Raw genomic sequence first — 13,217 nt, 5'->3', positions numbered from 1 at the left:
CTCCATACTGTTTCCATAGTGGCTGCACCATTTTACATTCCCACCAACAGTATACAAAGGCTCCTATTTCTCCACATCCTTGCCAACACTTAATTTCCTTTCGTTTTTTTTAAAATAGTAGTTATTCTAGGGGGTGTGAGGTGGTGTCTCATTGTGATTTTAATTTGCATTTCCCTAAGGTTCAGTGATGTTGAGCCTCTTTTCATATGTTTCGTGGTCATTTGTAGATCTTCTTTGGAGAAATGTCTATTCAAGACCTTTGCCCTTTTGTAATTCGGTTCTTTGGGTTTTTGTTGTTGAGTTGTAGTTCTTTATATAGTCTGCATATTAATTCCTTATCAGCTATATGTTTTGCAAATACATTCTCCCATTCCATGGTTTGTCTTTTCACTCTGTCAGTGGTGTCCTTTGATGCACAAAAGTTTTAAATTTTGATTAAGTCTGTTTTATATATATTTTTTTGTTTTATTGCCCGTGCTTTTGGTATCATATCCAAGAAATCATTGCCAAATCCGACATCATGAACGTTTTCCTTTATGTTTTCTTCTATGAGTTGTATAGCTTTGGCTCTACTAAAACAACTCAGTTTCACACCAGCCCTCGCACCCCCTGTCCCCGTGCCACTCCTGGTTATATTGGCCTTGCGTTGTCCTGACTCCAGGTGTAAACAAGAAGTCCCTTAGGCTTCCTCCTCACAGCAGACAGGCCTCTGTGAGCGTCCCGATGACTGATGTGTGTGGTTGAGCACCACCAGCTGGGGGTGGCTTCCTCGCCCTGTGCCTCAGGCTGTGGGCTCCTCCTGAAACCACACTGACCGTTTGTAGCTGCTCAGATCCTGCGTCTGTTCTGTTCTCCCATCGTGAAATTATCAAGATCTTTTTAAATTACCAAAAAGTCATTTTTATTGAAGTATAGTTGATTTACAATATTGTGTTAGTTTCAGGTGTACAGCAAAGTGATTCAGATATATATTATTTTCAGATTCTTTTCCGTTATAGGTTCTTACCAGATATTGAATATAATTCCCTGTGCTATCCAGTCAGTCCTTGTTATCTATTTATATATATTGAATAGTAGTGTGTATCTGTTAATCCCAAACTCCTAATTTGTCCCTCCTTCCCTCCCTCTCCCCTTTGGTAACCATAACTTTGTTTTCTATGTGTGTGAGTCTGTTTCTGTTTTGTAAATAAGTTCATTTGTGTCATATTTTAGATTCCACATATAAGCGATATCATATGGTATTTGTCTTTCTCTGTCTGACTTCACTTAGTATGATAATCTCTAGGTTCATCTATGTTGCTGCAAATGATATTATTTCATTCTTTTTTCATGGCTGAGTAGGATTCCATTGTATATATGTACCACATCTTTATCTATTCATCTGTTGATGGACATTTTGCTTCCATGTCTTGGCTATTGTAAATAGTGCTGCTATGAACATAGGGGTGCATGTATCTTTTTGAATTATAGTTTTGTCTGGATATATGCCCAGGAGTAGGATTGCTGGATCATATAGTAGCTCTATTTTTAGTTTTTTGAGGAAACTTCATACTGTTCTCCATAGTGGCTGCACCAGTTTACATTCCCACCAACAGTGTAGGAGGGTTCCCTTTTCTCCACACCCTCTTCAGCATTTATCATTTGTAGACTCTTTGATGATGGCCATTCTGACCGTTGTGAGGTGGTATACTGCATTGTGGTTTTGATTTGCATTTCCCTGATGATTAGCCACGTTGAGAAATGATCACGTTCTTTAACACCCTGTCCCGGGCCGGCCCTCGTCGGCCTCGAGGTTGAGGAGGAAGGAACACCAGGTGTACTGTCCCCGCAGGTGATTAACTGGGAGAGCACGCTGCACATCCCCGCGCAGGTGGAGCTGAGCCCCGAGGCCCGGGACCTCATCGCCAAGCTCTGCTGCTCGGCTGAGCACCGGCTGGGCCGCAACGGGGCCGACGACCTGAAGGCCCACCCGTTCCTGGGCGCCATCGACTTCTCCGGCGACATCCGGAGGCAGCCGGCCCCCTACGTGCCCACGATCAGCCACCCCATGGACACGTCCAACTTCGACCCAGTGGACGAGGAGGGCCCCTGGCAGGACGGCAGCGAGGACAGCTCCAAGGCCTGGGATGCGCTGGGCCCCCCGGGCAGCCGGCACCCCGAGCACGCCTTCTACGAGTTCACCTTCCGGAGGTTCTTCGACGACAACGGCTACCCGTTCCGGTGCCCCAAGCCTGCGGTGGCCGAGACCGGGACTGAGGCCGAGCAGCCAGCTGCGGGGGGCCCGGCCCCGGGGGCACAGGCCGGGGGCTGCCAGCCCGTGTACGTGTAGACCCTGGGGGACCGGGAGGTCAGCCCCTCGGGTCAGTCGGCCGATTGCCCCTCGAAAGTCTGGTCTGCACCCAGAACCAAAGCAGAAAATCTTCTGAAAGAGGACTCGCCTCTGACGTCTTCTCCACATTCTGGTTGATGGCGGGGCGGGTGTCAACATGGCCTGGAATTGGCTTTTGAGGACCTTCACTGCATTAAAACAATATTTTTTAAAATTAGTACAGTTTAGAAAGAGCACTTATTTTGTTTATAGCCATTTTTCTTACTAAATTATAGGGATTAATTTTGACAAATCATGCTGCTGTTATTTTCTACGTTTGTATTTTATCCACAGCACTTATTCACATTTAGGGAAAGACGTAAAGATTGAAGAACATGTGATAAGAAATCTCTGTGCAATAATGTAAAAAAAAAAAAAAAAGATAACACTGTTCTGATGTTACTGATACCATTTTATTCACACAGTGGTTTTTGTTTTATATTTTTCCCACATTTCAAAATTGTGATATATGTTAAAAGCTGCTTTTGTTTTGTTCTGTTTGCTTTTTGCATATTATAGTATAATAGGAAGTGTGAGCAGGTGATCACGCGGGTGTGACTTCAGACGCCAAGTGTGGAGAGATCGCTGCATGAACAGGGTTTTTCTATTAAAGCGTGACCGTGTCTTGCCATTCACAGCGGGTTCTGTGAATACGTTTTGAGTGAGTAATTCTGGGCAGTGTGCTGATGCCGTGTCGTCCTGTGGTGACTTCCTCGCTGTGACTGCACCCCTCCTCTCTCGTTGAGGAAATGCACGTGTGCCTGAGAGCTGATGTGACTATATGTGTCGTGGGTGTGATTGGATTCTTTGGGGGGGCAAAGACGTTTGTCCTACACTACACTTGTATACATCAAAAGGGATTCTCTTAGCTCTGCCAAAAAAATGTAAGTTAGTCGTGGACCTCTGTCTGCTTCACGAGTCAGGGTGCTGTCCTGGTGGTACAGCCGCCACGGGTAGCTGGAGCCCCACCCGGCAGACGCCCCGCGGAAGGGCAGTGATCTTGGGGTTCTCTCACCGTGTTTCTAGTGTGCTTTGAAGGATCCATCTTAACTTGGTTTTAGAAGCACATTTTTCTGATCTTTGTGAAACAGCAAAGTGATGTTGAAAAAGAAAAGATATTTAAGCCATACATATTTTCTTAGGAGTGTAAATGTATATATAACTACATAGATAAACACGAAATATTCCTATTTCAAATTAGTATGATTCCTATTTAAAGTGATTTATATTTGAATAAAAAGTTAAATTCTTTTTTTGCTTTTTAAAAACCTGATGCATCATATTTTTCATTATATTATTCCACGTATTTTTCCTTGAGGTTTTTAGCATAATGTATCCATTAGTTAGTGTATCTCTAGGCAGCACACTTTCGTGTCTATCGATGGCTAAACTGAAGAAGATGATTCCTGTGTACTGGTTTACATGTGTGTGAGTGGCAGGTTCTGGGTCTGCTGTGCTGTGTCGTGACTGTCAGTGTTTCTCTAGTTTTGCAGTAACGCCGTGTTGTTATTTACGCTCTGACAGACGTCATGTGGTAGGTTCTTTCTCAGGAACTCAATTTAACTATTATTTATTGATATATCATTGCCTTTGAAAAGCTTCTACTGGCACAATTTATTATTAAAGTTTTGAATCCAAATCCATTGGTGTCAAGCTTCATTGGAATTTGCAAGTTCTCGCTCATATCATGTGTTGGGACTCCCCCGGGCTTTCCTGTGATTCACGCGCAGCCAGGGCAGCCATCGGGAGGGGGAGGGGGGAGGAGCCCCCCAGAGGAGATCGGGTTTCAGGTCAGCACGCGGGCCAAGCAGGGGTGCGGTTCTGTGACCAGTTCTCTTCGCGAAGGTGGTGACAAGTATATGGCATTAGATTGTCGAGCGGGTTAAGTGGGGTGTCAGGTAAATCGCGAGTGGGAGCTGATTCCCCTGCTCGGGACAGTTACACTGACAGGACAAGGCTAACGCCTCACCTTTGCTTTAAGATGGTTGATGGTATTAAGAAATGCAGAAAGTATCGTTTGTTTTACTCTGAGTTGGTCTTTTGAAAGGTGCAGTCACGTGGTCCCCACTGGGCAGTCGCGACTCCACCGGGCCGCCTCCGACCCTGTCCTAGCGGGAAGGGGCCCCCCCCTTACTGCCGGCCCCCGCTTTCCTCTTAGGCTGCCACGTCGGGGAGGCATCGTCAGCCGACGGGCGTGGAGGTCCCAGCGTCCTGCCCTAGCAGGAGTCCTGGCATGTCACCCCAGCAGGACGCTGGGGGCTCTGCTGGCACAGCCGGGGGCAGGGTTTTCTGGTCTGACTGGCTGTACTGGAGCAGTTACTGCCCGTCTGCCCGTCTCCTCTGGGTCGGGGGTCGGGCTCTCACCGGGACCCGGTTTGCTGGCACTTGCAGGTTGCTGGCCTCGGCTCCAAGCCTGGAACCGAAAAGAAACCCCGGAGCACTTAGCGCTGCGTCTTTCCTCAGGCCCCGAGGCCCAGCTCCTCTGCCGCCGCCCCCCCACCTCTCAGGGTCTTCTGTTCTGTCTGCCGTGTCCAGGAGTCTTAGTCGTACTTGGTGGGAGGCGTAGGAAAAATCTGCTCCATCTTCCTGGAGGTGGAAGTGGGTTTCGGTTTCAATTTCAGTTTTGAGTAATGGAGGCTCACAATTCACCTCCTCAGTCACGCCAGCCACGTTTCGCAAGCTTGTCGCCTTGCGTGCTCAGCGGTCCACGCTGGATAGCGCGGGTCTGCACAGAGCCCTCCGGCTGTGCGTTAGTCCGTGTGCTGACATCTGGCAGGATCCGGGGACCAGTGGAGCAGTTGGCCGTCATCTCTTTCCATGTGTCATTCCCTCTTGGGTAGCGGAGAGACCACCCTTCCTCGGCAGCGGGTCAGCTGACCTGACCACCCTCAGCGTCCAGCCCTCTGCTCTGCAGCATTGCGCCCTCTTCCCTTCCTGCTTGCCCGCCGCTCTGGACGCGTGGACCCTCCTAAAGTCACCAGCTTCCTGCCTTTTTTAAGCCGGTGACTGGTGTCTCCAAAAGGATCAGAGTAGCTTATGGCTCCAGGACCCGGGTACAGACGTGAAGCCCGCCTCCCCGCCCCTGCAGCGGGAGCTCGGAGTCTTAACCACTGGACCGCCTGGGAAGTCCCAAAATTATATTGTTTTTAGAAAAAGAGTCTCTGTCCATGTCTCGCCATTTCCTGCTTCCCAAACACAGCCTCTCCCATGTCTTCTATGTCATTTTTTTCTGGCATTTTCACTAATAGGCTCTTAATGATATTTCTTGATTTACTTATTTTAAATATTTTCTATCAATGACATATATGGTAATTCTCTTATAGGCCTTCCTCAACCTCTGTTTCCTAGTATAAGTTCTCTCACAACTTTTAGTTAAATCAGTTATCAATGTAAATATTATTAAGACTATGCTGGGGAATTCCCTGGCAGTCCAGTGGTTAGGACTTTAACGGCCGTGGCCCCGGGGTTCAATCCCTGGTTGGGGAACTAAGATCCCATAAGCCTCAAAGTGTGGCCAAAAACAAAAACCAAAAAACAAAAACAAGAACAAAAGACTGCTAGGTTGTCTTTGAGCCAAATAGTGTATTCTGATTATGTTTCCTTCTTATACAAAAAAATTTTCCTCTTGGACTTAGTAATTACCTTGTTTTTTCATTTACTCTGTTTTCTTTGAAAGTACAGGTGTTTTGTCCATCCTTCCTTCCTTCCCTTCTTCCTCCCCTCCCTCTCTCCCTCCCTCTCCAGTTGCTGCAATGGATCTGTCAAATCCCAGACTGTTTTCCAGGAGCACAAGTGCTTTGTCCACCTCATCCTGCAGTCTGGACCAGCTGCCCTTCAAGCCTGACAAACAGCTGTCATCTTGGGAATTCTCTTTGTCACTTTCCTGTGTTGGATCCCATTTTGCCAAATGCCATGTCTTCCTTTTCCTCAGGTTACACCTGGAAAAAAGTTGGGGTTCTTGCTTGTCCAAAAATGTCCCTTTTCTACTTTATTGAAAATATAAATAAATCTAAAATTCTAGGATGAAATTCACGCAGCATTTTGAAGGCATTAGTCCTCTGTTTCCCAGGTTCACAGTCTTGTTGAGTACCCTTTCTCTCTAGAAGCTTCTAGAATCATCTCTGTATACCCTGTGGTCTACACTTCATGGCGATGTTCCTCCATTGGTTTCGTTTATTGTCCTGAACACTGAGGCTTCAACCTAGAGATGTGTGCCCTTTGGCTCTGGTGAATTTTCTTGCATTATTTTAAAAAAAAATTTATTTATTTATTTATTTTGGCTACACTGGGTCTTAGTTGTGGCATGCAGGCATCTTAGTTGCCGCATGCATGGCGGATCTAGTTCCCCGACCAGGGATTGAACCTGGGCCCCCTGTATTGGGAGTGTCGAGTCTTACCCACTGGACCACCAGGGAAGTCCCTTCTTGCATTATTTTGAACTTTATTCCCTCCAAAGATTCTCCAACTCCTCAGCTGATTCTCTGATTTCTTATATTTATTTCCTGTCATCCATGTCTTTTTTATTCCACTTTCTGGAAGATTTCATTGACTTCATCTTACAGATTTCATATTAAATTTTTGGGGCAAAGGTATTATCTTTTTAACTCCCAAGAGCTCATTCTTGTTCTCCAATCAGTCTGTTCCTGTTTTATGTCTTCAGTATTTGTGTTTGTTACCCCTCTTATCATTTCAAGGGTTTTTTAATTCTGCTTCCAAATTGTCTGTATTTCCTCTGGGCTCCTTTGTGTTATGTTTTTGCTGCTTGTTCTTTGTTTTGCTCTTTCTCCAAATTCATGTTGGAGGCTTTCCTTAAATGACTCTGACCATCTTTTTTTAAAAAATAACTTTAATGAGATATAATTCACATAAGTACAAAAAATTCACCCACTTAAGGTATATCATTCAACAGTTTTTAGTATATTCACAGACTTGCAGAAACATCACCACAATCAACTTGAGAACATTTTTATCACTCAAGAGAGGCCTGGTTCCCTTCGGCCTTAATTCCCATTGTTCATGACCATCACAAGTGCACTCCTCAGACAACCACTAATCTACCCCCGTCTCTATGGATTTGCCTCTTCTGGACATTTAATATAGATGAAATCATACAGTAAGTGGCCTTTGGTGACTGGATTCTTTCACTTAGCATCATACTTTAAAGGTTCACCCATGTGGTAGCACTGTGAGTATGTCATTCCTTTTTATTGTCAAATAGTATTGTGTTGTGTAGATTTATCCCATTTTATTTTTCCTATTTATCCAACAGTTAGTGAACATTAGAGTTAGGTCTGCCTTTCGGCTATTGTGCATAGTACTGCTCTGAGCATTCATATGCAAGTGTTTCTGTGGACATACTTTATTTCTCTTGGGTGTAAGCCCAGTGGTGGCTTTACTGGGTCAAATGGCAACGCTATGAACCTTCTGAGGTGATGCCAGACTGTTTCCAGAACAAGTGCACCAACTTACATTCCCTCCAGCAATGTGTGATGGCCCTAATTTTTCCACATCCTCACCAATTTCATTTTTTCTCTTTGGTGTTCTTTGATGCCCCCCAATTTTTTATTTTGCTGAAGTCCAGTTTATCTATTTTTTTCTCTCGTTGTTTTTGCTTTGAGTGTCCTATCAGAGAAGACTTTGCCTAACCCAAGGCCATGAAAATTTACTCCTGTATTTTCTCCTAAGACGTTTATAGTTTAACCCTTCATTTAGGTCTGTGATCCATTTTTAGTTTATTTTTGTGCAGTGAGATGAGGGGTGTGATTTCACTAGTGTGCACGTGAGTACCAGGGTGTCCCAGAACCATTTGTTGAAAAGACTAACCATTCTTTCCCCGTTGCATTGACTTGGCACTCTTGCCAAAAATCAACTGACCCTAAAGTTTTAAGGTCTGTCTCTGGACTGCCCATGATGTGTACTTGACCTAGCATCAGTCCTTACCGTCCATTCTCGTGTAAGAGCTCCGCACTGACCACTGACTGGAAGCCCCCCCGGGGGTCAGGGAGTGTGCTTTGGTGGCTGTGAGCCTGAGGTCTTTCTGTGTTTGCAGGGAGGGCGTGCCTGCTGGTGCCTGCTGGTGGTCGCACACCCAGGCACGGGCCTTCCCTGCGCACCCCTCCCCCTCCCCCGAGAGCCCTGCCCCGCTGCTTCCACTTGGCCACGTGCTCCGTCTCCGGGAAGGATCTTCCATGGTGTGGAAAGCCTCCTTGCAGCTTGACGGCTACCTGAAAATGGTCCCCGGTTCCTCGGCATCTGGCCCTGCCGGCGTGTTTGTGACTCTTAGATGAACCACGGCGGGCCCTCTTCGCTCAGTGCCTTGTTCCCGTGCTTTCTGTTTGCACTGAGGGCGCTGACTGCTTCCCCGGGGCCAGCGGGGACCCGCTTCTCCTGGTGCTCCTCACCCCGCCCTCTGTCTCAGCGTGTTGTACGGGCCCAGCTGGCTACGGATCAGGCCTCTGGAGGTATCTGCATCCTCTCGCTTCCCGGACACCATTAACACGACAGGAGAGAGGTTTTGTAAATTAATAAAGCTTATTTTTCAGAGCAGAATGGAGCGGAAGTACAGAGAGTTCGTAACCACCGTCCCCAAACACACAGCTTCCCCCCACTGTCAGCCTCCCCCCCAAGGTGGTGCCTTTGTTACAGTCAGAGAACCCACACTGACAGGCTGTCATCTCCCAGAGTCCACGGTTTGCGTTAGGGGGTCACTCTTGGTGTCGTACTTGCTATGGTTTGGACAAATGTACATGACGTGTATCCACCTTATAGTCTCACACGGAGTAGGCTGCCCTAAGGGCCCTCTGTGCTCCACCTATTCACCACTCCCTCCCTGTAACTCCTGGAAACCACTGATGTTTTCTTACTGTCTCCATAGTTTTGGCTTTTCCACAACTATGGAATCACACAGTCTGTAGCCTTCTCAAATTGGCTTCTTTCACTTAGTCATATGCACTTCAGGTTCCTCCAGGTCTTTCCATGGCTGACAGCTCATTCCTTTTTAGCACTGAATTATATTCCATTTTCTGGATGGACCATAGTTTATTCATTCACCCACTGAAGGACATGTTATTTGCTACCCAGTTTTGGCAATTATGACTAAAATTTTATAAACATCCAGGTGCAGATTTTTGTGTGGACATACTTTTTGACTCACTGGGGTAAGTACTAAGGAGTACAGTTGCTAGATTGTATGGTGAGAGTGTGTTTAGTTTTGTAAGAAACTGCCAAACTATCTTCCACAGTGGCTGTTCCATTTTGCACTCCCACCAGCGATGAATGAGAGTTCCTGTTGCTCCACATCCTTGTCAGCTTTTGGTGTTGTCAGGGTTTGGGATTTTGGCCATTCTAATAGGTGTGTAGTGTGGGTCATTTTAATTTGCTTGCATTCCCCTGATGATAGGTGATGCTGAATGTGTTTCTGTGTGCTTTCTTGCTATCTGTACCCCTTCTTTGGTGAGGTTTCTGTTGAGATCTTTTGCCTATTTTTTGACCAGGTTGTTTGTTTTCTTACTGCTGAATTTTGAGAGGTCTTTGTATATTCTGAATAACAGTACTTTATCAGATGTGTCTTTTGCAAATATTTTCTCCCAGTTTGTGGTTTATCATCTCATTCTCTTGACAGTGTCTTTCACAGAGAAGTTTTTAATTTTAATGAAGCTCAGATAATCAATTCTTCCTTTCATGGATTGTGCCTTTGGTGTTGTATCTAAAATGTCATCGTGGGTACTTCCCTGTCGGTCCACAGGTTAAGGCTGTGCTTCCAGTGCAGGGGGTGTGGGTTTGATCCCTGGTCGGGGAACTAAGATCCCACATGCCGTGTGGCTCAGCCAAAAAAAAAAAAAAAAAGGTCATTGTCATACCCGAGATCATCTAGGTTTTCTCCTATGTTATACTCCAGGAGCTTTATAATTTTCTGTTTTACATTGAGGACCATGATTTTTGGTGAAAATAATTTTTGTGAAGGGTGTAAGTTATGTGTGTCTAGATTCACTTTTTTGCATGAGGATGTCCAAGTGTTCAGGGACCATTTGTTGAAAAGACAATCTTTGCCTTTTCTCCTTTGTCAAAGATCAGTTGACTGTATTTATGTTTGTTTATTTGAATGTTGATCCAGCCTTTCTTACCTGGGATAAATCACACTTGGTTGTGGTGTATAATTCTTTTTGTACATTATTGGATTTGATTTGCTAATATTTGTTGAGGATTTTGCATCTATGTTCATGAGAGATATTGGTCTGTACTTTTCTTGTAACATCTTCATCTGGTTTGGATATTAGGGTAATGCTAGCCTCACAGAATAAGTTATATTCCCTTGGCTTCTATCTTCTGGAAGAGATTATAGAGAATTGGTATGATTTCTTCTTTAGTGTTTGGTAGAATTCACCAGTGAACCCATGTGGGCCCGGTGCTTTCTGTTTTGGAAGGTTATTCATTATTGATTTAATTTCCTTAGTAGATACAGGCCTATTCAGATTATCTGTTTCTTCTTTTTCTTCTTCTTGTTTGTTTGTTTTTTTTTTAAATCTGTTTCTTCTTGTGTGAGTTTTGGCAGCTATTGTGTTTCAAAGAACTGGTCCATTTTATCTAGGTCGTCAGATTTACCCTTTTAATGCTCATGTGCTGGTGATAATTCCCTGCTGCATTTCTGATATCAGCAATTTGTGTTTTCTCTCTTTTTTTGTTAATAAGTCTGGCTAGAAGCTTATTGATTTTATTGATCTTTTCAGTGAACTGGCTTTTGGTTTTATTAATTCTTCTCTTCTGATTTCCTATTTTCAATTTCAGTGGTTTCTGCTCTCTCAAGTCTTTATCATTTATTTTCTTCTGCTTACTTTGTATTTAATTGCTCTTTTTCTAGTTTCCTAAGGTGAAAGTTTAGTTTATTGATTTTATGTTCTTCTTTTCTAATATACGCATTCAATACTGTATATTTCCCTCTTGTCACTGCTTCTGCCACATTCCACAAATTTTGATAAGCTGTATTTTCATTTTCTTTTAGTTTAAAATATTTTAAAATTTTCTTGAGATTTCTTCTTTGACCCATGTGTTATTTAGAAGCGTGCTGCTTAATCTCCCAGTATTCTGGCATTTTCCAGACATCTTTCTGTTATTGATTTCTGGTTTAATTCCATTGAGGTCTGAGAGCTATGATTTCTATTTTTTGAATGTATAAAAGTGTCTTTTGTGGCTCAGAATGCAGTCTATCTTGAATGTTCTTGCTAAAATAAAGAGGATTGGTTGAAAGTCTGTTTTAGAAGTTACCCAGATCATCTCCACAACTCTAGCCAGACAAGTGGCTGCCCTTCCCCCAACTGGAAAAAGACGGGGAAGTTTTCTCTGAGGATGGTAAGCTGGAGGGTTGCTATGGTTACAAGGCACGGTTTGGGACAGAGCTATGAAGTGAATATGTGCATACTGAATCCTTCAGCCCTCTTCTCCCACTCAGCTCTCGGAATACCGGCAACAAGGTTGTCATCCTCTGGGCAGGAGATTGGTGGTCTCCTCTGGGGCCTCTGAGCAGCCCAGGAGGAAAAGACTGGAAGATACTGATATCAAGGTTCTCCAAGTAGAGGGCCCGGCCAGATTACCTTGCATGGCAGCTTCACGTGCACACGCAGAGCTTCCCATCAGCATTTCCACAGCAAGCCCTCGGATAGGAACCTCTGGAGAGTAATGTGAGCCTGACATGGACGACGCGGACAAAAATGAGCCCAAACGAGATTGTACAAGAAGAGCTTCAAAAAACTGTCACTGATATTTTCAAGATAAGAGAAGATGTTGCAACCTTGAAACAAGAAGAGAACATATTTAAAAGGAACATTCAGAGAACAAGAGGGAGGTCTTTGAAAAATTAACAATGATGGCAAAAATTAAAGTCCGTGGAAAGTTTGGACAGTAAAGTCAAGGAACTCTCCCAGAAAAAAAGAGCCAAAAAATGAAGAAATGGAAAATAAAAGGGAAATGTAAGGAAATTAGAAGGATGTCCATGTCTATATCTGAACTGTGGCAGTTTCAGAAAAAGAAAAATATGTTAATGGAGTTGAGGAGATCTTCAATTCAGTAATTCAGGAAAATGACCTAGAGCTAAAGGATATGCTTTTAGATTGAAAGGAGCTGAAATGCCCAGAACAATGGGTAAAAATAGACCCATACAAATGTACATCATCAGATATTCCAGAATGTTTGGAACAAAGAGAGAATGCTACAAGCTTCGGAGAGATAAAACAGTTCATATACAAAGGATCAAGAATCAGAAGGGCTTTGAAGGTAACACCAGCTCTAGACATTAGAGGGTAATGGAACAAGGCCTTCAAATTTTGTGAAAATAATTGTTTTCAACCTTAAACTCTATCCCCAGACAAGCTATTAATCAAGTGTGAGGGTAGAATAAAGACATTTCAGACATTCAAGAATTCAGAATGTTTTCCTCCCATATCCTCTTTCTCAGGAAGCTGGAAGCAGACATGGGGTCCAAGAAACGGGTCTGACAAAGGGGAGGAAGAAGGGGCTCAGTGGGCGCTGCTGAACGGGTCCCAAGTGACAGCTGTGCCCCAGGTGCGGGGGGCAGGCTGCTCGCTCGGGACCAGCGGAGGGTCTAGGGTGGCCTTCACTGGGAAGAGGTCCTTCGCCTGCCTTAGAGGAGATTCGGTACTTGGAGAACAGTTTGAGATTGGGTTTGGGTTGAGGATATAAAAAACTAAGCAAATGGAAAACATGAACCAATTATTAATTCTAGGGAAAACTAAAGGTTGTATGGAAAAGTGAAAGTGATTATAGGAATAGTATGGTTCATTTGAGGATAGCGTTTACATAGTCGTAGTAATATGTTAATTATTGACTTCACCAAACG

General features: G+C 44.3%; 1 protein-coding gene across 3 annotated transcripts in view; it reads left to right on the top strand.

Annotated features, from left to right (window-relative positions):
• Positions 1-4,007, top strand: part of LATS2 (large tumor suppressor kinase 2) — a 52,369-nt gene extending 48,362 nt beyond the window's left edge. For all 3 annotated transcript variants that reach the window (XM_036831628.1, XM_036831626.1, XM_036831627.1), the window contains exon 8: positions 1,832-4,007. In XM_036831628.1, the coding sequence (XP_036687523.1) occupies positions 1,832-2,329 (498 nt within the window). In that variant the 3' untranslated portion in view covers positions 2,330-4,007. The remainder of the gene's footprint in view (positions 1-1,831) is intronic.
• The last annotated feature ends 9,210 nt before the right edge of the window (positions 4,008-13,217 follow it).

This window comes from Balaenoptera musculus, chromosome 18 (genome assembly GCF_009873245.2).
Source record: "Balaenoptera musculus isolate JJ_BM4_2016_0621 chromosome 18, mBalMus1.pri.v3, whole genome shotgun sequence".
In the NCBI taxonomy this organism is placed as follows: Eukaryota; Metazoa; Chordata; class Mammalia; order Artiodactyla; family Balaenopteridae; genus Balaenoptera; species Balaenoptera musculus.
This window is presented reverse-complemented; position numbering and strand designations above follow the sequence as displayed.